The 21,663-nt window shown below is 34.6% G+C and overlaps 1 protein-coding gene across 3 annotated transcripts in view; it reads left to right on the top strand.

Annotated features, from left to right (window-relative positions):
• Window positions 1-21,047, top strand: part of golga3 (golgin A3) — a 40,790-nt gene extending 19,743 nt beyond the window's left edge. For 2 of the 3 annotated variants that reach the window (XM_005165082.6, XM_005165081.6), the window contains exons 11-24: window positions 685-1,053; window positions 1,141-1,218; window positions 3,750-4,013; window positions 5,688-5,782; window positions 6,059-6,275; window positions 6,718-6,861; window positions 11,669-11,866; window positions 11,953-12,069; window positions 12,194-12,333; window positions 15,501-15,633; window positions 16,388-16,510; window positions 18,023-18,187; window positions 18,298-18,455; window positions 19,735-20,608. In XM_005165082.6, coding sequence (XP_005165139.1) covers window positions 685-1,053; window positions 1,141-1,218; window positions 3,750-4,013; window positions 5,688-5,782; window positions 6,059-6,275; window positions 6,718-6,861; window positions 11,669-11,866; window positions 11,953-12,069; window positions 12,194-12,333; window positions 15,501-15,633; window positions 16,388-16,510; window positions 18,023-18,187; window positions 18,298-18,455; window positions 19,735-19,888 — 2,355 coding nt within the window. In that variant the 3' untranslated portion in view covers window positions 19,889-20,608. Of the gene's footprint in view, window positions 1-684; window positions 1,054-1,140; window positions 1,219-3,749; window positions 4,014-5,687; window positions 5,783-6,058; window positions 6,276-6,717; window positions 6,862-11,665; window positions 11,867-11,952; window positions 12,070-12,193; window positions 12,334-15,500; window positions 15,634-16,387; window positions 16,511-18,022; window positions 18,188-18,297; window positions 18,456-19,734 lie in introns of all 3 variants that reach the window. The other variant, NM_001128545.1, reaches the window with a different exon arrangement.
• The last annotated feature ends 616 nt before the right edge of the window (window positions 21,048-21,663 follow it).

Raw genomic sequence — 21,663 nt, 5'->3', positions numbered from 1 at the left:
AGTTAAATTAGCGCATATGTCAGTATCATAACTAATATAGCAAACTGTGAAATAATTATTTAAGGATTTATTAAATCCTATATCAAAATTTTTTAATTGATTTCTATTTTAAATAACTATATATTTATATTTATATTTAGATGCATACATGCATGCATAAATACACACACACACACACACACACACGCAGACACACACACACGCGCGCACACACACACACACACACACACACACATACATATATATATATATATATATATATATATATATATATATATATATATATATATATATATATATATAGTCATTTAAAACATCACAGTAGGAAGAAATAACGTTAGATCAACATCCAGAAAGAACAAAAAAGCATCAGAAAACCAACAGAATTAATGAGCTTTTGTAATTTTATATATATGGGTGTTGATCTAATGTAATTTCTTTCTGCATTACATCTACTGTGATGTTTTGAATGACAGAATAAAGGAAACTGAAACTGAACTGACATTTTTAATATTGCAATAATGTAAATTCACAATATTGTATGTAAACAGTTAATAAACATGGGATGGAAATGTTTTATTTGCAAATGTTTTATAGAATATTTGAATCTTGCAAATAATATAAATTCACAAAATTGTTTGTAAACACTGCTAATGACTCAAACACTGATTCTTCTCCCTCCAGGTCAAACTGGTTCTCTTCCAAAAAGATTCCCAGCTGGAGTCTTTACAGCGCGAGCACCTAGAACTGATGAAGCAGCTCACCACCACTCAGGAGACCCTCCAAACCAAAGAACAGGCCCTTAATCAGCTGGAGGCCCGCTATCAGGAGCTCCAGGTCCAGCTGGAGGAGCTACAGACAGACGCCTCTGCTAAAGAGGAAACCCTGCAGTATCTGCAAAATGAAAAAATAGTCCTGGAAGTGGCTCTACAGGCCGCACGGGCTGATAAGAGCGAGCTTGATGAGGGAGCGGAAAAGCTTGGCGAGGAAGTGCTGGTGGCATCGGACACTCTTGACCAGCTTAGACAGGAAGTACAGGTTAAAGCGACACAGGTGAGATTTGTGAGTCACTAAATGATGAACTGCTCTTGAGTAAAGAGTTTTAGAACTGGATGTGATTGCATTTTTTTCTCTAAAAAGATTGAAGCTCTACAACATGAGAATGGCACCCTTAAAAAGCAAGCACAGAAACTGAAAGAGCAGTTCATGCAGCAAAAGGTTGGTTGACCTAAAGATCTCACTTCCTTCAAATGTTTTGACTTAAATGTTAGACTTGTGCATTTGAAAATGCATTTTGGATTACACACCTTTAACACAATCTACTATCACATTTAATTTGATGATACATATTTCATTTTTCAGTCATACATGTATAAAAAAAAGGAAAAAAGTCTGCAAATTTCTCAAATAAATCATGTCTTGGTTAATTATAAACAAGTTTTAATTAACTCCTAAGTAGTTCTTTTAATAACCACTTTTTCTTATTATTTTGTTAACTAATATTTTGTTTAATATGTAATTTATGTAATTTAAATATTTTTATAGAAGAATCAGAATAATATTAATTACTAAAAATTAAATATTAATATTATTAATTACTGATAATACATAACACACACACACAAACCTACAGAGAGTAAGAGAGAACTTTATAATTTATTTATTTTTTCAATTATTTAAAAGAATTAAACTGAATTGTACGAATAACAGAAATTTTCAGATTATTGTATTAAAGCTGTAAAAAATCATTGTCCTCTTTAAAAAAAAAAATTATATTTTATATTTAAGGCCTAAATTTTCTTGAATATGGTTTTGCACAATCAAATGAAAAACACATCAATGTAGACACCATAGAAAAGCATTGGTGGAAATATAACTGTCCATGATTTTGTCATGTTTATACATTTTTTTTTCTTTAGTAAGGCAGTAAAATGTGTCTGATGTAGGGTTGGGCATCTAAGCTATAATGCCGATCCGATACGCATCTCGATACAAAGAATACGATCCGATATATTAGCGATACATTTGTGACATATTGCGATGCAACACGATACGATTCACACCCATATCACGATACGATGCGATATTTCAGCACTAACTTATTAGATCAAGTTTATGAGATTATGTGAAAGAGGATGCTGTGCCATTGAATGAGTTTGATTATTTATTAACCAAGCAAAACCAAGACTTTTTTTACAAACTGGCTCTTCTCTCAGAGCCAGAGTGTCAGTTTACAGTAGAGGGCCATTTTAGAACCTATAGCACATATTATTTAAGTATTTTCAAGATAAACAGAATGTATAAGTGCAATATATATTAAAAAAATATGTATATATTTGCACTCTTTCAACATAAATAAATTTAGCATTGCACAACAAGAATTGTGATTTAACTTTTCAACTATGAAAACAAGTTTTACAAAGATATATTGTGCCACTGATTATTCAAAACTTAAGGTTGTGAACTAGCAGTGTTATGCTGCTTTGAAACATCACTGTCACTGTAAACAACAGGCTAATAAAAATATAACAAACCAGCAATCTTCTTGCTGTGAGGTGGTCAAACTACCCACTGTGCCACCGTGACACCCAATTATTTTTATCATTATTATTATTAATATTATTATTATTATAATTAAATAAAAATTAACAGGAGGAGGTGTTTAAAACCTTCGTTCTCCATGACACTAGGCTGAATATCTTTGCAGATGAACAATGCAATAGCATTCGTTATTGGCGTAGAGCGAGCAGAACTGTTGCGCATGGAAAAAAAAACTTGCAATGCTTTTCTCACCACTTTTGGAGCTGGTTGAAGCAGTGCGAAAGCCGGGGATGCAGAAACACTGGAAGATGCTTTCACAACAACACCGTGGCGCCGCTTCAAGTGAGATTTCAGATTAGTCGTACTGCCCGCGTATTTTACAGATGCGCGGCACATTTTGCAAATTGCATCTGTCCTGTCATGTCGTCCATCCTTAAATCCATAATGTTGCTTGCCATACTTTAGATTTAAAACTCAGTGGGGAATAAAATGTTTGTTTTGCTTCTCGCGCTTTCTGAGGGCGCTCCACTAGCTTCATCCGCACACCTGATACACTGAGTTGTAGTGTGTGCACATCCGCAAATCCGTTGCTAAGGCTTACTTTATGTAGGTCGATTAAATTATGCGCCAAAAACAGGTTGACAACACTTGTTAATAAATAAAAAATACATTCTATATTAAAAATATAAGCTGTATCTCGGAAAAATCGATGCATCTCGCAAAAACCGATGCATCTCGATTTGCTTCCAAAATTTCATTCATCCTCTGCTGCTCAACCGATGCACTCGCATCGTGCACGCGCATGACCGCGTATCGATACATATCGGTTAATCTTCCCATCCCTAGTCTGATGTGGTTTAAATATTTTTCTAAACACAAAAATATACATCTATTTTTTGCAAAATGGACCAAAAAATAGTTAAATTGAACTTGATCAGCTTACATTTGCATTTATTTATTGCTTCATCCAAAGCAACTTACAAATGAGGATAAAAGAGCACTTAAAATCACCACAAAGCATAAGTATATAGATTCCATGACAAGTCTAGTGTTGGTTTAGAAGTTAATATTGTTGTAATTGAGTTCTTGTAACAGAAGGAAAGTATCTCCTGCATATGGAGAGGAGAGTGTGAGAGTGTGTCTCCTACAGGTGGTTTGTCAAGCCCACTCACCCGCATGGATTACACTCGCTTCTACTCTTTCTGCAGGTGATGGTTGAAGCTTACAGGAGGGATGCCAGCTCCAAAGAGCAGCTGATCTCTGAGCTGAAGGCTTCTAAAAAGCGTCTGGTGGCAGAAGTGAAGGACCTGAAACAGGAGCTGTTGAAAACGGAGGGGGAAAAGAAAAGTGCCGTGCAGGAACAAGCTCGCCTGCAGAAGGAGGTGGAGAGAGTCCAGCAGCAGATGAACGGTCTGGAAGCACATTTACAATCTGTACAGACAGAAAGAGATCAACTTGACTCTCAACTGCAGGTACACACACAACGCATAATGGATGAGTTCACTCCAGATGCAAAGATGCAGCATTTTTGCATTCTTTTTAAAATTAATAATGGCTGCATTTAATTAATTAACAGTGATAGTACAGTAAACTCACATATTAGTGAGCACTGAGGTTCTATCTCATTTACAAATTGACCAACACAATAAGTGCAGCACAGTGGCTTTAATAATCTTTTGGGTGCACAAGATTTTTATGATGACCAGACACGATATATTCTTTCTATATATTGCAGGTGCTATTGTTGTTCAAGATGTAAAAGTTGGCATACTTCATACAAAATATATTATTTAATAAAAGTAGCTATGGTACAAATTGATCAAAAGTATACTTTAATTTTATGTTGGCCTATTTATTCATGTATTGGTCCAAAATTAGGCATAATATCAAAATAGACAAGCTTACCCGTAAGCTCAACTTGTACACCTTGCATTTACTTAGTCATATTCGACTTTATTTATGTGAGATGTACATAAAAGATATACATTTTGATGTACATTTTGACAAGTGGTTTGTGTCTTCGATAGACAAATACACAATTTGAAAACCGCAAATGTTAGTAAATCATCTCCTCCTTTGAGATTTGAGTCTGAATGACCAGGAAACTCCTACAAATGCATATTCAGTAAGGTCACGTGCAAAAGCGCTTTTGTTCATGCCTTACTCAGTGCCATTCTTAAATGCACATGTTTTAAAAATACAAGCTGTTAGTAAATTTGACTCTTATAATGTTACAGAATTTTCTATGTCTGGTTACTGTTAATATTAAACTTTCAATTACAATTACAATACAAATTCAGAGAGTGTTTTTATTAGCATGGCTAATTCATGGTATAATTCATTGAACACTGAAGTTTTCACACTGGTTTTCAACACCACTTTCAGTGCTATAGTGACACCAATTTCACCCTATTGTGCAACAAAGCCAGTCTGGACAGACTCTGAATCTTAAATCTAATTGGATGGCCCATTTCATTATGAGGTAATAGGACCCCATATAGAAATCGGATATATGGCTATTTATGAACATGTGTATGTAAAAGTATTGCTAATATATTCAACTAATATATATGTACATATTTGTAATTTCAGTGGTTGAAAATAAAATATAAACAGACAATTGTTGTACAATATTTGTAATATTTTAAAATATGTTGCATATGTGAAATCTATTTTATATATGTAAAATCCAAACTTGAACTTGTATGTCTTTTATGTGGTTACCATATATTGTCATATATCAGATTTCAGGAAAAAGCAACACACAAAAAAGTTTCATGGCTATATTTATCTTATCAATAAAACCATAGACCAAAATTGTCCGTTTACATTCTATTTCAGCTATTGAAATTATATTTAAATATGTAAATATATGATAGCTAAATATAATAGCAAAACTTTTATGTTTTATGTTTATATATGGCTATATATCAGATTTACATAAGAGGTCGTATTACCCCATAATGAAATGGGCCTGTATGAATAACACCATAGACATCTATTCTTTTAATTTAAGAGCGTTATTGCATCATACGTTCACAACGTTTGGTTATGCTTATGTATGTATATACATTGACCCCATAATTTTGTGAACTGTAGTATTTGTGTATATGTAGCGTATTTTGACACTCTTGTTGTTTCTCCAGTCCCTTCAGTTTGACCAGAACCAGCTGGCGGCAGTGACCGAAGAAAATGAAAATCTGAGGAAGAGGGTTGAACAAATGCAAAATGAAGCCAGAACGTGAGTCACAATCGCACCGCCTCTCCTGCCATAAGGGTTTCCATAGCGATCGCTGCTGATGTCTTTGACATTATGGATGCATGAAGTGACACACATACACACGAGTGCTCAAGTGTGTTTACTTCTGATCCTGCATGTCAGCATTAAAGCATGAGGAACTGGGATGCATTTTTTCTGTTTCCACAGTTTCTTAAATAAATTTCTAGAGTTTAATGATGAAGTAGACCAAAAAAATGAACTTATTAAGATGATGTTTCCTGCTCTTTCCTCTTCCAGGGCTATCTCAGAGCAGAAGGTGAAGATGAAGCGTTTGGGCACAGATTTGACCAGCGCGCAGAAAGAGATGAAGGCCAAGCACAAGGCCTATGAGAATGCAGTTGGCATTTTGAGTCGCAGGCTACAGGAAGCCCTCGCCGCCAAAGAGACAGCAGAGGCTGAACTTGACAAACTTAAAGCTCAGGTTGCAGATGGGGGAAATAGCCAGGAACTTCAGGTAAACTGATAGTGGACAAAATAAAAAGTGTCCTGAAAACCTTAAAGGGATAGTTCACACAGAACTGAACATTCTGTCATCCTTTACTCACCCTTCACTTGTTCCAAATCTGTTAGACTTTCTTCCTTTTGTTAAACACAAGAGAAGTTATTTTGAGAAATGTTGGAAACCTGTTACCATTGACTTCCATAATATTTGTTTTATCTTCTATAGGAGTCCAGTGACTAACATTCTTTAAAATAACTACTTTTGTGTTTAACAGAAAAAACTAATGGTTTGAAGGGGAGTAAATACTGAGTAAATTTTCATTTTTGGGTCAACTGTCCTTTTAAGACCCACTTTCTCCAGCTCACACTGTTGAATATTTGTATCCTTGCAGGGGTTTCATGCAGCGTAGTTTCTGTTAACTGTTTGATTTGTGTATTTGTTGTCTTTGCTTCAGGCCAAGGTGAAGAGCCTGCAGGGAGAGCTTCAGGCAGTGAGCCAGAGTAAAGCCATGCTGGAGAAGGAGCTCCAGGAGGTCATCACCCTCACCAGCACTGAGCTGGAGGAGTACCAGGAGAAAGTGCTGGAACTGGAGGATGAGGTGAGAGAAAGCAAATAAAAGACCATTTCCTCAAAATAGCAAGCAGTAGGGGTTATTAGCGAGTAACATTTTTAAACATGCTTCATCTGAGGTCAACAAATTATAGTTAATATTTTTTCAAATGTTTGCACTTAATAGCATTTTTATAAATTGTTTTTGAAAGAATTCATTTATGCTTACCAAGGCTGCATTTTTAGAGTTAACAGTAGGGATGCACCGATCCCAATACTTGGATTGGATATTGGTTCGATACCGTATATTTTACTGGATTGAGTTTAGCCAGCTGGTACTGATCCAAATCTGACCTTGTGCGTGCACTATATTCTGTATGATTTATAAGACAACAAAAGCCATGAGGGTAGCCTATTATAAGCCACTAGAAAGTTGTCATGTAGGCCTACTATATCCCAAATGTTCTGAAGCCATTCTATAGTTTATTGCAGAGGTGGGCAAACTACAGGCCGTAGGCCATATGCGGCCCGCTGAACACTTTCATCCGGCCCGTGAGAATTGCTGCTACTGAGTAACGGTTTGGTTTCAGAATTAATAAATTAATGATTCAATACAAGTGAACGCCATTTGATTACAGTATTGCATGCAGTACAGTTAATGCAACCAGAATTAGAACACACTCTCTGATATTATAATGCACTCGACCTTTAATGACTGAAAATGAGTCAGGCAAAAATAATGGACTCTGAATGTTGTGTGTTTAAGGAAAAATGGACAACAAAATACTTCTTCACCAATTTCAGAAAGAAAGTGGTAGGTCTAATATGCCAATAAAGTATTGCCCTAAGGGGCCGATTGCACCAAACACGCATTTACGTTCCAAAAACGCGAGGTGCACCGCACTGCCTTTTTGTTGGGGAAAAAAAGAAGCGCGGTGCGATTTTCTTATGTTGTTAGGCAACGACTGAATCAGATAGGTATTTTGCGAGAGTGTTGCTGTTGATATTCATCTAACTTTATTTTCAGGCTCATTGTTCACAATCACACACTCATAATAACATGATTTGGAATAAGACTAAGATTCTTCTTCTTCCGTTTTATCTAATAGTTTTATAATGATTGATATGAGCATATTAATACAAGCTCCATTGAGATTGTTGTGAATTTGACTCAAATTATATAATTATTGGTGGTTAAATGTGTTAATTTTTGTCATTGAATATATTTTCCATGCATACATCCACTTTAAAAAGTTCTTTTATCAAAGATTTGTGGTTTTATCAAGTTTTATTATGATTGATCTGTATATTTTAAAAGCAGTGCAAAATAGATTATTGTAAATTTGACTGAATAGTAAACTTTTAAGGGCCATTAAACCCCCTCGTTTCAGCAGGGTGTTTTCACACCTCTACTTTGGGAAAAAGTCAGAAAAGTGGGCGTGTCCAGCTCTGTTTAGGGGGGAGTGTCGGAGGAAGAAAAGTGGGATGGTGTGGGAGTGTCTATTTGGGCACGCGCGAGTTTGAGTCAAAATACACACACACACACACACACACACACACACACAGTAGAAAGTGATGGTGTTTAACCTACATGGACATCTGTAGTCAAATTATTTGCCAAATTATTAAATAGTGGACTTTAACTGCAGTTTGGCTCTTTCATTCAGGGAATTCATTTATGCCCCTTGCGACAAACGAGATATTTGATTCGAGGAGCTGCTCTAAGCGTGTATTTTTCATGCAATGTTTCATACCGCACGGCGAATGAGAGGAAAAAAACTCAGCATTTCCCGGAAACTTAGATGCACACGGCAGGTAGCGTCAGAAAGCCGCGTGTGTTATTCCGGTCACTAAATGCGGTAAAAACCCTACACGAGGTTAAAGTTTGGTTGTGGTGCTAAAATGTTTACACTCGGTGCAATAGTTAACTTAGTTCGATACGAACAAACTGAATAAACAAAGAGCACTGGTCACTCACTTACCAAATCTGTAGAGACAGGACAATCACTAGCAACTAGAGCCGCGTCTTTATGAAGAGAATACTACAAGCGAATCCGGATCTCAGCGTTTGCAGATGAGAACAGCACTCAGGTAAACAATAATCCTCCTTAGACACGTGAGTTATTGTTGTCGAGCGTCGCGCACACTGTTAATCCACACGTGAGTCTGAGCTCTCACAGAGAGAAAATGAAAACGAAACTTAACTGCAGCAAACTATAAAAGCAACACTTCACGCTTGTTTTGCCAATACAACGTGGTGTGAGTGTCGTCTAAACATTGTGACAGTAATGAATATTAATAAAGTTGCACAATAGAGCACGCTGATTGGTTTGAACCAAGCCTTACTCATGCATTAATGCAGCAGGCTGTAAGACGTAATAAGACTCACTCTGGCACAGACGCCCAGTCTGCACGCTGAAATACAACGCTATTATGTCATGACCGTGACGCAGCTTCAAAAATTCGTTTCAAACCGGAAGTACGAATTTGCTTGAAATAACGCAAAAACAACCAATTTACACTTTTTAGTGAAATATAGGTGTCCTAATAGTTTTTTTTAGCAGTGTGGGACACGTATACGACTGTCAAAAGCTCAAAAAATGTGTTTTGGTGTTTCGTGACGCTTTAAGAACTATTATTATTATTATTATTATTATTATTATTATTTTATATAAGGAATTATTTTATTGTTTTATGAAAAATAAGTGATGATAAATATAAATAGCAGTGCAAATTCTTTTGACTTGTAAATTTGACTCAATAATAACTATTTAAAAAAAATCTGTTTTGTGTTAATGTGACGTGTTTCTGTCTGATATTACATGTTCCATGTATACTGCCACTATAAATAAAAGTTATATTTTGAAGAATTTGACATGTGGCCCTTCACTTGGTTTGCAAAACTTGATGTGGCCCTCGCGTCTAAAAGGTTTGCCCACCACTGGTTTAATGTGAAGCACAGATGAATATTCAAGTGGTTAGATTGTGGTTATTGTCATGTTGACTTCAGTGCTTCCCGCCGCTGCGTCTGTCAATCATCACAATTCAAACTGCATGTCGTGTTCATGGCAACTCAATCTTTTCTCCAAGACTTGTTCCTGTTAGTTTCAATAATTAGTGGAGAAATGGATTCATTTTTGCAATAAATGGGTTCGTTTTGACCTGCAACATGGAGTTCATTGCTTTTTCTATATGTTGCACTGTAGCTGTTATCAGCAGATCACATTAGCACCACTGGAGTAGAGAGGGTTTTTACCTGCTCTTCACACACAAAGTAGGCCTTCCTGAAATTATCAATTAGAAAAGGCTCAATAATATATTTGACAGATCCTTAACGCACTGATTTCTTCCCTTTGTGCTGCTCAGTTTTGAAAGTGAGTCTCGGTGATGCATCAAGTGCTTCATTCCTGCACCGGCTGCACAGACGTAACGTGCGCCGCTCTGTAAAACTATTCTCACAATTTGTTTCTGTTCTCTCCTCCTTCCGACTGAGTTTATCCATCCGAGAGGAATACTTTCAGTGCTGCGAATAGATTGTAAAGCCTGGCTGATTGTGGTCAAAGTAGTTGATTTTAAATAAATAAAAGTGAAACTGACAAGTGCAATATGGATTGTCATTAACAGAAAAGGGAATATTTAATTAGTAAAACTGGTCTCATACAGTTTAGTTTAGTCTGCTTCAAACCTGTAGGAAAATATCAGACTTCAGATTAATGGTGGTGGCCTATTACAGATTTTAAAGAAAAATCCTAATATTAAAAAAGAAACATAAGCTGAACCACAACAGATCAATGTCATGATGAATGCTCAAATAATGTAGCCCAGTTTACAGCAAGCATCATGTTTTTAGTTAGATTGTGTACATTAGGCCTATGGGTCTGTTATTTTTACTAAAGAAGACATAAATTTGAGTTTGTCACCAGAACTACAGAAACAGTATTATGCTTTAAGAAAAAAACAAAACAAAAGCAGCACAGTATCAGGATCGGATCTCTATCGGTCAATACTCAGAACTTTTGATTCAGTCACCTATGGGAGAAATGATTAGGAATAATAAATGTCAGTCTGACTAACTACTTGCTTTACAAACAAGTGTGTTTATGACTATACATAAAAAAACAATCTAATATGAAAATATCAGTTTGCAACATATAGCAGCATAAAAAGCAGTTTTCATTGTCTAAAAATCAATGGAAGTGAATGAGACCGGAAGTCTCGAGCCAAAAATATTCTAATGGTTGCACCCACTCATAAGTGAAGAAAAAGGTCAATAAAACTGTAATATTTTCAATTGTTACAATGTATTTAATTTTAAATGTATTCCTGGTGAATGTTCAGCATCATTTGTTATCTTTAATGTCACCTTTCGTTTCATTGTAACTTGTTTCTCAATAACATTTCTTATCGAGAATCTTGAAAATGCTTGAAAGTGGTGCATTTTGTCACTGATTCCTTGATGAACAGAAAGTTTAAAATTTGCACCATTTTACAGTCACTTTTAGTGAGTTTAATGTGTCATTGCTGAATAAAAGTATTCATTTCTTTCAAAAACATAAAATTGCTGAACCAAACTTTTTTTTTAATGAAAGTGAAAATGTAGTGCTTTTAATGTTTGTAAAAATATATATATTTTTTAAAAATACATAAATATTGATGACATTTTCTGGAGTGCAGTTATCATAAATAGAAGCAAAATTATGATGTACAGTTGCAGAGCGGTACGTATACTGTATATTTGTGGAGTTATTGTGATTGTAATCCATATGCGTACTCCCATATTTATATTTCTGAATTCAACAAATGTACAATACATTGCAATTTGTGGGTATAACCATTCTTTCTTCTTTGCCACACAGCTTCAAGAATCAAGAAATTTTAAAAAGAGAATCCGTCGATTGGAGGATGCTAATAAGAAGCTTGCCCTCGAACTGGAGCATGAGAAAGGGAAACTTTCCGGCCTTGGGAAATCCCACAGTGCATTGCGGGAACATGCCAATATTCTAGAGGCTGCATTGGCAAAAAGAGAAGCAGATCTTGTCCAGCTCAACTTGCAGGCATGCCATAACTTAATAAATAAGTGGTCAAAATAAGCATTTATCTTGTGCTTTTGTTTTAACATCCCTATGATCTTTCACTCCAGGTACAAGCAGTGTTGAAGCGTAAAGAAGAGGAAGACCAGCAGATGAGACAGTTGGTGCAGACGCTGCAGACCGCTTTGGAGAAGGAGAAGATAAAAGTCAAGGATCTGACAGAGCAGGTTGATGCATGATTTAACAGCTGCATGACATTCGCAGTTGCCCTTGAGAACTCCTGAAGAAATAGGTTTATTTGTATTGTTCGTGGATTTGTGTGAGAACTGTGTGTTTGCATGATTTGTTCAGGTGGCTGAGGCCAAGCTGGAGGCAGCCCACAACCGCAGGCACTACAGAGCAGCCGTGCTGGAGCTCAGCGAGATCAAGAAAGATCTGCAGGCCAAAGAAGAGCTTGTCAAAGCCTTAGAGAAAGAAGCTACGACACTAGCGTAAGTCTTGTTTTCCAGGATCACAGCTGCTTCTGAAACTCAAAACAGAACTTCTGCTATATGTCTTTAAAACCTCTCAGATATTCTAGAATGATGTAATGATGGTTGTGAAATAATGTGGAGATCAGCAGTTTTGGGGACATTGCTTACAGTAATTAGTTGTAGTTACTAGTTACTTCTCACAAATAGTATCTGAGTTAGTAATTGAATAATATCATTATAAAAGTAATTAAAACAATTAACTATTGTTTTACTTTTTATAAAAAAAATGTTTAAAAATGTTTGTTGAGTTAGTAATTACACCTACAAAAAGTAATTAGTTACAGTTACTAGTTACTTCTCACAAATAGTAACTAAATTACATTGTTATAAAAGTAACTAATTATCAGGAAAAGTAACTGTTGTGTTTTTCAAAAGAAAATTAAAAAAGAAAAAATGTACAAAATGAATGCTGAATTAGTAACTACACGTACAGTAAGTTATTAGTTATAGAGTCTAATTACTTCTCACAAATGTTAGCTCAAATACCTTTGTATAAAAGTAATTAATTACCTAGATTATGGACATTAACTATTGCAATACTTAAAAAAAAAAAAGTAAAATAAAATTACAAAATGTATGTTGTATTAGTCCTTACACACACCAAAGGTAGTTACAGTTACTAGTTACTTCACAAATAGTAACTGAATTACATTGCTTTAAAATAATTAACAGGGAAAGTAATTATTGTGTTACTTTAAAAGAAAAAAATGTCAACAAAATTGACTAAAAGTACGTAGAATTAGTAATTGCACCTACAAAAGTTAATTAGTTACAGTTACTAGTTACTTCTCACAAATAGTAGCAGAATTATATTGTTATAAAAGTAACTAATCACCAGGTAAAGTAACTATTATATTACTTTATTTAATAATCTAAAAAGCTAAATGTATGTTGTATTAGTAGTTACATGTACAAAAGTAATTACAGTTATTAGTTACTTCTCACAAATAGAAATTGAATTTTATCATTACAAAAGTAACTAATTACCAGGGAAGGTAACTATTATGTTACTTTTTTAAAGAAAAAAAAAAAAAAAAACATTTGCAAAATGTATGTTGAATTAGTAATTACACGTACAAAAAGTAGTTAGTTACAGTTACTAGTTTCTTCTCACAAATAATATTTGAATAACATCATTATAAAAGTAACTAATTACCCGGGAAAGTAACTATTGCATTACTTAAAAAAATGTAATAACCTAAAAAATTAAATGTATGTTGTATTATAAGTTGCATGTACAAAAGTAATTACAATTACTAGTTACTTCTAACAAATAGTAATGAATTACATTGTTAAAAGTATCTAATCAGGAAAAGTAATTACTGCATTATTTTTTTAAAGACGAATGATAAAAAAAGCATACAAAATGTATGTTAAATTGGTAATTACACTTACAAAAAGTAATTATAATTACTAGTTACATTTTACAAATATTAACTCGATTGCATTGTTAAAATGTAAATAATTATCAGCTAAAAGTAACTATTGTGTTACTTTTTTTTATTATGTAAAAATAAAATTACAAAATGTTGTATTAGTAATTACACGTACAAAGTAATTACCGGTCGTCATAGTTACTGTTACTTCTCACAAATACTAACTGAATTACATTGTTATAAAAGTAACTAATCACCAGGGAAAGTAACTATTGCATTACTTTTTTATTTATTAACCTAAAAAACTAAATGTTTTTTAAGTTTGTAATTACACATACAAAAAGGCATTAGTTACAGTTGCTAGTTACTTTTCACGAATAGTAACTAAATTACACCACTATAAAAGTAACAAATTACCAAGAAAAGTAACTGTTACATTACTTTAAAAAAAGTAATAACCTAAAAAACTAAATGTATGTTTTATTAGTAGTTACATGTACAAAAGTAATTACAGTTACTAGTTACTTCTTACAAATAGTAACTGAATTACATTGTTAAAAAAGAAACTAATCACCAGGGAAAGTAACTACTGCATTACTTTTTTAAAAAGAAAACGCATAACACATACATGTATGTTGAATTAGTAATTGCACATAAAGTAATTATAGTTACTAGTTACGTTTCACAAATATTTTTTTATGTAAAAATAAAATTTTGTATTAGTAATTACACATACAAAAAGTAATTACCGGTAGTCATAGTTACTAGTTACTTCTCACAAATGGTAAGTAAGACTACCAGTAATTACTTTTTGTATGTGTAATTACTAATACAAGATTTTTTTTATTTCATTTTTACATTTTACTTTAAAAAAGTAACATAATAGTTACTTTGCCTGGTAATTAGTTACTTTTATAAAGGTGTAATTCAGTTACTAATTGAGTTACTAGTTACTTCTCACAAACGGTAACTAAGTTAGTAACTGAATTACACCTTTTATAAAAGTAACTAGTTATCAGGGAAAGTAACTTTTGTGTTACTTTTTTTAAAGAAAAATGTCAAATTGTACAAATATGTTGGATATGTTATTACACCTACAAGTAATTAGTTACACTTATTTATTACTTACAAATAGTAACTCAATTATAATTGTTATAAAAGTATCTAATTACCAAGGAAAGTAACTATTATATTTTTAAAAGAAAAATGACAAAAAGAACTTACAAGAATGTATATTAGATAACATTAAACAAATTATTGTTATCATAAAACGTACTCTACTATATTAATGTTGCTATGGAACAATAGAAGAGTCATCCATCAAATTTAATATTTTATAGTAAGTGTTATAATTTCTATTGTGGAACAATAACATATAATAGATGGTTTAGAGCAGGGGTGCTCAGCCCTATCTTGGAGATTTACCTTCCTGCAAATTTCAGCCCTTCAATACTCCAACCCTTATCAAATGCACCTGCCTGTAATTATCAAGTACTGTTCTGGTCCTAATTAATTAGTTCTGGTGTGTTTGATCAGGGTTGGAGCTGAAATCTGCAGGAAGGTAGATCTCCAGGAACGGGGTTGAGCACCCCTGGTTTAGAGCTTTTAATATTTACCACAACTGGCCAACAAATAACTAAAACATAATAATAACTCCGTTAGTTGATTTATAACACTGTTATTCCAATCAATGTCTCTCAGATTGTGTTGTGGTGTTTTGTAAAATGTTTTTATTTTTCTCTCTGACAGAGCTCAAGATGAGAAGCACTCAGAAGAGGTTTCTCGTTTCCGGGAGGAATTAGCTGACGCTCACACTCAACTTCAGATCCTTCAAAAACAGCTTGATGATGAGCTCAATAAACAGCCCGTCACTAACCAAGAGGTACAGTGTGGCTTGGTGGCAAAATATATGCCAATCATGCCTTAACATTGTATTCTGTTTACATGCATTCAGTTATAAGTTATGAAGTTTATTCCTAGGGAGCACACTCAAACACAACTTGTCACTGAAAAACACATTTATATGTTATTTTCTCCTAAAATCTTCAGAATATTTAAGGATATTTGAAGCATTAATATGGAAGAGTAGATGAGGAACAAAATTGTCTCCTAAAGGTTTATCCAAAAAGTAAAATTTACTCACTGTTTACTCATTCTCGAGTGGTTTCAAACCTGTAGAGCATAAAAAATATGTATATTTTGAAGAATTTTAGTAAGTAAACATCGACTTTCATTGTACTGAATAATATTAAAACACATTTTTACAATACTACTAAAATGCCTAGTTAATCTCTAAAGGGTTCCAAACTTTTTCTAAATTTGTCTTGCTTGTGAAAACTGAAGAAACTCAAATAAAATTGGTACAAGTGGAGAGTGAGAAATGATATACAAATTTTCTGTTTGGGATGAAGGGTGAGGCTGTTGGTGCAAGGGATGTGCACTTTGACAATGAAATTGCAAATTAAACAGCATTTAGTAGTCTAAATTCAGATTTAGTAGTCTTTCAATTATTAAATCTTTGAAATGTTTCTTGAAGATTAAAAGTATAGACCGTATTGAGCTGAGGTCACAGAACTTTGGACTGTAACCACCATACATTTGCATATAGTATGACTGAATGTTGCATCTCCTTGCAGGTGGAGGATCTGAAGTGGGAGGTGGAGCAGAAGCAGAGGGAGATGGAGGCTCAGAAACAGCAGTTAGAGATGGTAGAGCAGTGTCACCAGAGAGAGATGCAAAGCCAGCAGGACATGCTACAGGTGCACTGTTTTCTTCAGTACTTTATTTTAAAGGGGCTTTATTTATTTTGTACTGTTCTTCTTTACTTATGTTACTACAACTAACTAATTAAATTTTTATTTTTTTGTATTTATTGTTTACATTTTTGCAGATATTACAAAAGGTATCTTAAGATAAAACCTTGTACAGTATGTCTGGTAACAGGAAAAATAATAATAATAATAATAAAAAAATGCTTTAATGACACACAAACCCCAATTCATAACGAGGAAAAAAAGAAAAGTGTGTGCGTGTGTGCGTGTGTGCGTGTGTGTGTGTGTGTGTGTGTGTGCGTGTGTGAAAAACATATACATGTATCTAAGAAAACTATATAAAAAAAAACTGTTTAAATATGATCACTTTTAAATCAAGAACTCCATAATTTATAAGCAATGGGCGTCTGACCTTTATAAAAAAGCAAAGCATTTGAATAAATGTGGTGGATTGTAGACTCAGAAGTATTTTCCCAGCCCTGTGATTGGCTAACAGCTTGGATATTAAATTTATTTATTTATTTTTAGTTATTAAAGGGGTAGTTCACGAAGAAACATTTCTCACTCAAGGTGTATGCGGGGTCTTAGTATTAAAAGTTAATAAATCAATTATGAGAAAATTGAGGCACTTAAAAGGTATTAAAAAGTCTTAATCTCGTTTTTACGAGGTCTTAAACTTTGTTCAAGCATAGTCCAAAGTGTTTAAAGTGGTGATGAGGTCTTAAAATGTTCTGATATGGTCTTTAAAAAGTCTTAAAAATGTATTGAAATTATCTTTAGGATTCCCGCATATACTCTCACTATTTTTTCATCTTCAAGTGGTTACAAACCTTTATAAGTTTCCTATTTCTGTTGAACACAAAGAAGATATTGTGAAGATTGTTGAAAATCAGTATCTGTTGGTATTCATAAAAGGAAAAGAAAATCATTTTGGGTGCACTATCCCTTTAAGGCAGGGGTCACCAATCCTGGTCCTGGAGGGCCGGTGTCCCTGCAGTGTTTAGCTCCATCTTGCCTCAACACACCTGCCTGGATGTATCAAGTATACCTAGTAAGACCTTAACTAGCTTGTTCAGGTGTGTTTGATTAGGGTTGGAGCTAAAATCTGCAGGACACCGGCCCTCCGGGAATAAGTTTGGTGACCACTGCTTTAAGGAAAACCTGTGACAATTGGTTTAAATTTGCTTGTATATTTAACAGCTTTTACTCTTTATAAATGTTCCCTGCTGGCATTTTTAGGTTATGTTTTTTCACTAACGAAGATAAGAAGGCACTACACATTAATGGTTTCTGTGAATACCTGTATTTACCCTTTTGTTATTTACCTATTAAATTGCAAATTGGTGGGCGGAGCTGAACAGGCAGTTATGTGTGGAGGGGGAGTTTAGACACAAAGTCACAGATTTAATTTAAGGCCTTTTTCATACCAATGAGGATGTTTTTATGGAACAGTGATCTTTATTTATGACTTTTTTTTTTTTGGTTCAATACAATGTCTAGACGATAAAGGTGGAGCTGGAGATGGTGCAAGAGGAGCTCAACGGCACACGCAAAGATAAATTCATGCTGCAGGCTAAAGTGGGAGAGCTGAGGAACAGCATGAAGACCGTTCTTCAGCAGAACAACCAGCTCAAACAGGACCTCAAAAACAGCCGACTTCGAAAGGTAGGACTAGTGCTTTGTTTCTGTTTTAAATGTACACAGTGCAGTATGTTTGCAATATATACTGGTAAATTTGTAGTTAAATATTGTTTTACCTTTTTCTGTCCCCACAGCAGCGGATGGATCTGAAGGGGGAATCAACCCCAGTTACGCCAGTAAAAATCCCCGACTGCCCTGTTCCTGCTTCTCTTCTGGATGAACTGTTGAAGCCTTCGACGTCCGTCAATAAAGAACCTCTCAATAACCTTCACAACTGTCTGAAACAGCTAAAGTAAGACCTGCACACTTCTTACTGCTAGATGTTAGAGTGTACACTATAACACTGTTTAACTATCAGAACTACATTTTTAAATTTATAATTAGGCTGAATATTAATAATAAAACATACATAATATGGCGACACAATGGCTCAGTGGTTAGCACTGTTGCCTCACAGCAAGAAGGTCACTGTTTCGAGTCCTGGCTGGATCAGTTGACATTTCTGTGTGGAGTTCACAGTCCAAAGACTTGCGCTATAGATAAATTGGATCTAAATTGGCCGTAGTGTATGTGTGTGAATGAGTGTGTATGGATGTTTCCCAGTACTGGATTGAAGCTGGAAGGGCATCCGCTGTGCAAAACATATGCTGGATAAGTTGGCGGTTCATTCCGTTGTGGTGACCTCTGAAAAATAAAGGGACCAAGCGAAGGAAAATGATTTTACATTATGTAAAAAAATATATAAATAAATAAATTATTATTATTAATAATAATAATAATAATAATAGTAGTAGTAGTAGTTTACTACTTGTTAAAGAAGTACAAGTGTGGTGAAATCTTAGTTGCAGGCTCTTTTTTTTTTTTTAGGTCAACATGATATTTTTATTATTATTTTTTTTTATGTATTTATTTTTTCTATTATTATTATTTTTTTAATATAATTTTTTTTTTATTACTCTGATAAATATAGGAAATGTTTCTGAACTGCAAAAATAAGTTGTATTTAAGAAAATTAAGAAAATAAATAAATTGTGTGTATATATATTTAATTAATTTATTATTTTGCACTTCAGAAACATTTCTTATATTTATCACTGAATATAAGTTAAAAAAATTTAAAATAAAAGAAAAGAAAATGAATTAGTGCATTTGGTAGAAACGGGTAATTTAACGTGTCTCATAGGAAACAAGTACTTGTTAAAAAGTGTGTTTGGATGTTTGTTTGAGTGTGTATGGATGTTTCCCAGTGATGGGTTGCAGCTGGAAGGCCATCTGCTGCGTAAAACATTTGCTGGATAAGTTTCTTTGTTCATTCCGCTGTGGCGAACCTTGATTAATAAAGGGACAAAGCCGAAAATGAATGAGTTTTTAGACTTTACATGCTCTTGAACAACTCTGCCACAAGATTTAATTCCCTGCCTTTCCAAAAAAGTACATAACAAAATTATTAGTCATGAAAAAAGACCACATATTTGAGCCTTTGCACCATTTCAAACACACAACGCTACCACGACCACACAACAGATGGCACTGGCCTCAATTCTCACTCCTCTGATGGTCATTTGTCGTAGGCAGGAGATGGACAGCCTTCAGAAGCAGATGGAGGAACACACGGTCACAGTGACGTCGCTGGCCAGCCCAGAGGACGAGCTCCAGAAACTGGGCCTTCATGACAGCAGCGAGTCCTCTAATAAAGAAGACAAGGAGGAGATGCTGCCTTCGTAATGCACACAACAATCCTTTAAAGACACTATCTGAGGAGAGGGGGAGAGAGAGAGAGAGTTCACTTTTATATTCATGTGCACTTTTACGTTTCTAATCAACCGCCAATATTTGGCTTTATCCTGTATTCCTTACCAAGATTTTTCGGGTGAAACAAAGTGTTCGGGTGAAACAAAGTCTTTATACCACAGCTTTATTTTCGAGGGGTCGTTTCGGTGTTTGTGTTGAGTTTACTTATTTATTTCTGGTTTAACCAATAGAGCTGCTCTCTTTCTCTCTCACTCTGTCTGTTTATCCCACAATTTCACAGTCGTCGCCCACTTTACATGCAGATCTGATGACGTTTTCTTTCTCATCTCATAAGAGGTGTTTGTGAGGGCTACTGCTAGACTGCTTTAAAACAAACAAACAAAAAAAGCAGCGTCATAAGCAAATGTGATCCACAGCAAATGTCCAGGGATTCCAGTGTTATAGTAACTAGTGACCTATTGACCGTATTGGTCAGGCGTATATCCTACATATCCACCATCTTTCAGTAGTTCTATCTTCCTGCATGGAGAAATCAGCAGCTGAACTGTTCTTCCATTCCTCTGTGCCTGTGAATGAGCTGAACTCTCACTCGGTCACTGGAGAGATGCTTGATTTTACGCAATATAATGCAAATGTTATCAATAATAAGGCCCCATAACAATTAACCAAGCCCAAAATAAAGCAAACAAACTGTATATTTAATTTTTTCAGGCCTCTCATCAAGTCTAAAGCGATGCTAACAACTTCATGTCTACATACACTCTGCACTGTGTACCGCTTCACCCATGAGTCTCAGCATTTTAGTCCACTGTTATGTAAGATTGGACTGTACCTGGATCTTGAGGATGTCCTTATAATATTGCAGTTCACATGACAGACTCTTTCTGATTCAAACTCAGGATCTGAAGCCCCGGGAATGTAAGCGGGAGACTGGGAGAAAGTATTGGCGCCCCCTTTTTTGAAGGGTGATGTTCTATATCAGGTCATCCAGTGTCTGTTTTTGTGTGTGTGTGTGTGTGTGTGTGTATGATTCCACACAAAAGGTTTTTTGATTGTGGCTGAGTTCGATTAGTTCTCACTTGGGCTGCGCCTTAAAATTGATCCAAAATAGAAACCTTTAAATACTACTAAACAAAAAAGATCATAGCTTGAATGAAATTTTTCTTGAGAGATCTTGGGAAATCATGTAAAATAGTTTGAAAGCGCTGCTGAGTGTGTTGTACGTATATATTTATAATATATATATATATATATATATATATATATATAAATGAAAGGTGTTGACTTGTATTGCACAACTGAAAAAAGCAAGCTTACTGACGTTCAGGTATGGACATATGTAAAATAGTACTTTTTTGATGGAGAGATTTTGCCATTTTTTTGCCCATGTTGATACTGTTCACTTATTTAAAGCTTTTTGCATCCCAATATTCTCATGGACGGTTCGTCATTAAAGCCTTAATTATTGGAGGATATTTTGAATAATGTACTTCAATTGGGTGTGATGTTTCTTTGTCTTTCCCCACTGATGTCTTTATTTCCCAAACTCCATCTGTTGGTTGTCTATGTGGAGTTGGATTTAACTGTGTTATGGGCTTGAACTGTTTGATGTGTTTTCTGAGATAATGACAATGATCTCTGTATACGGTAATAATAACCTTGAGGACTGCTTTAAATAATTAAGACAAAATGGGAAATGAAGCTTTACACGCTATCAGTTACCTTTAACAGATTAATACATACAGTGC

The sequence above is a fragment of the Danio rerio genome, chromosome 5 (genome assembly GCF_049306965.1).
Source record: "Danio rerio strain Tuebingen ecotype United States chromosome 5, GRCz12tu, whole genome shotgun sequence".
Lineage (NCBI taxonomy): Eukaryota > Metazoa > Chordata > Actinopteri > Cypriniformes > Danionidae > Danio > Danio rerio.
The sequence above is the reverse complement of the archived record's forward strand: the minus strand, read 5'-3'. Positions and strand labels throughout refer to the sequence as shown.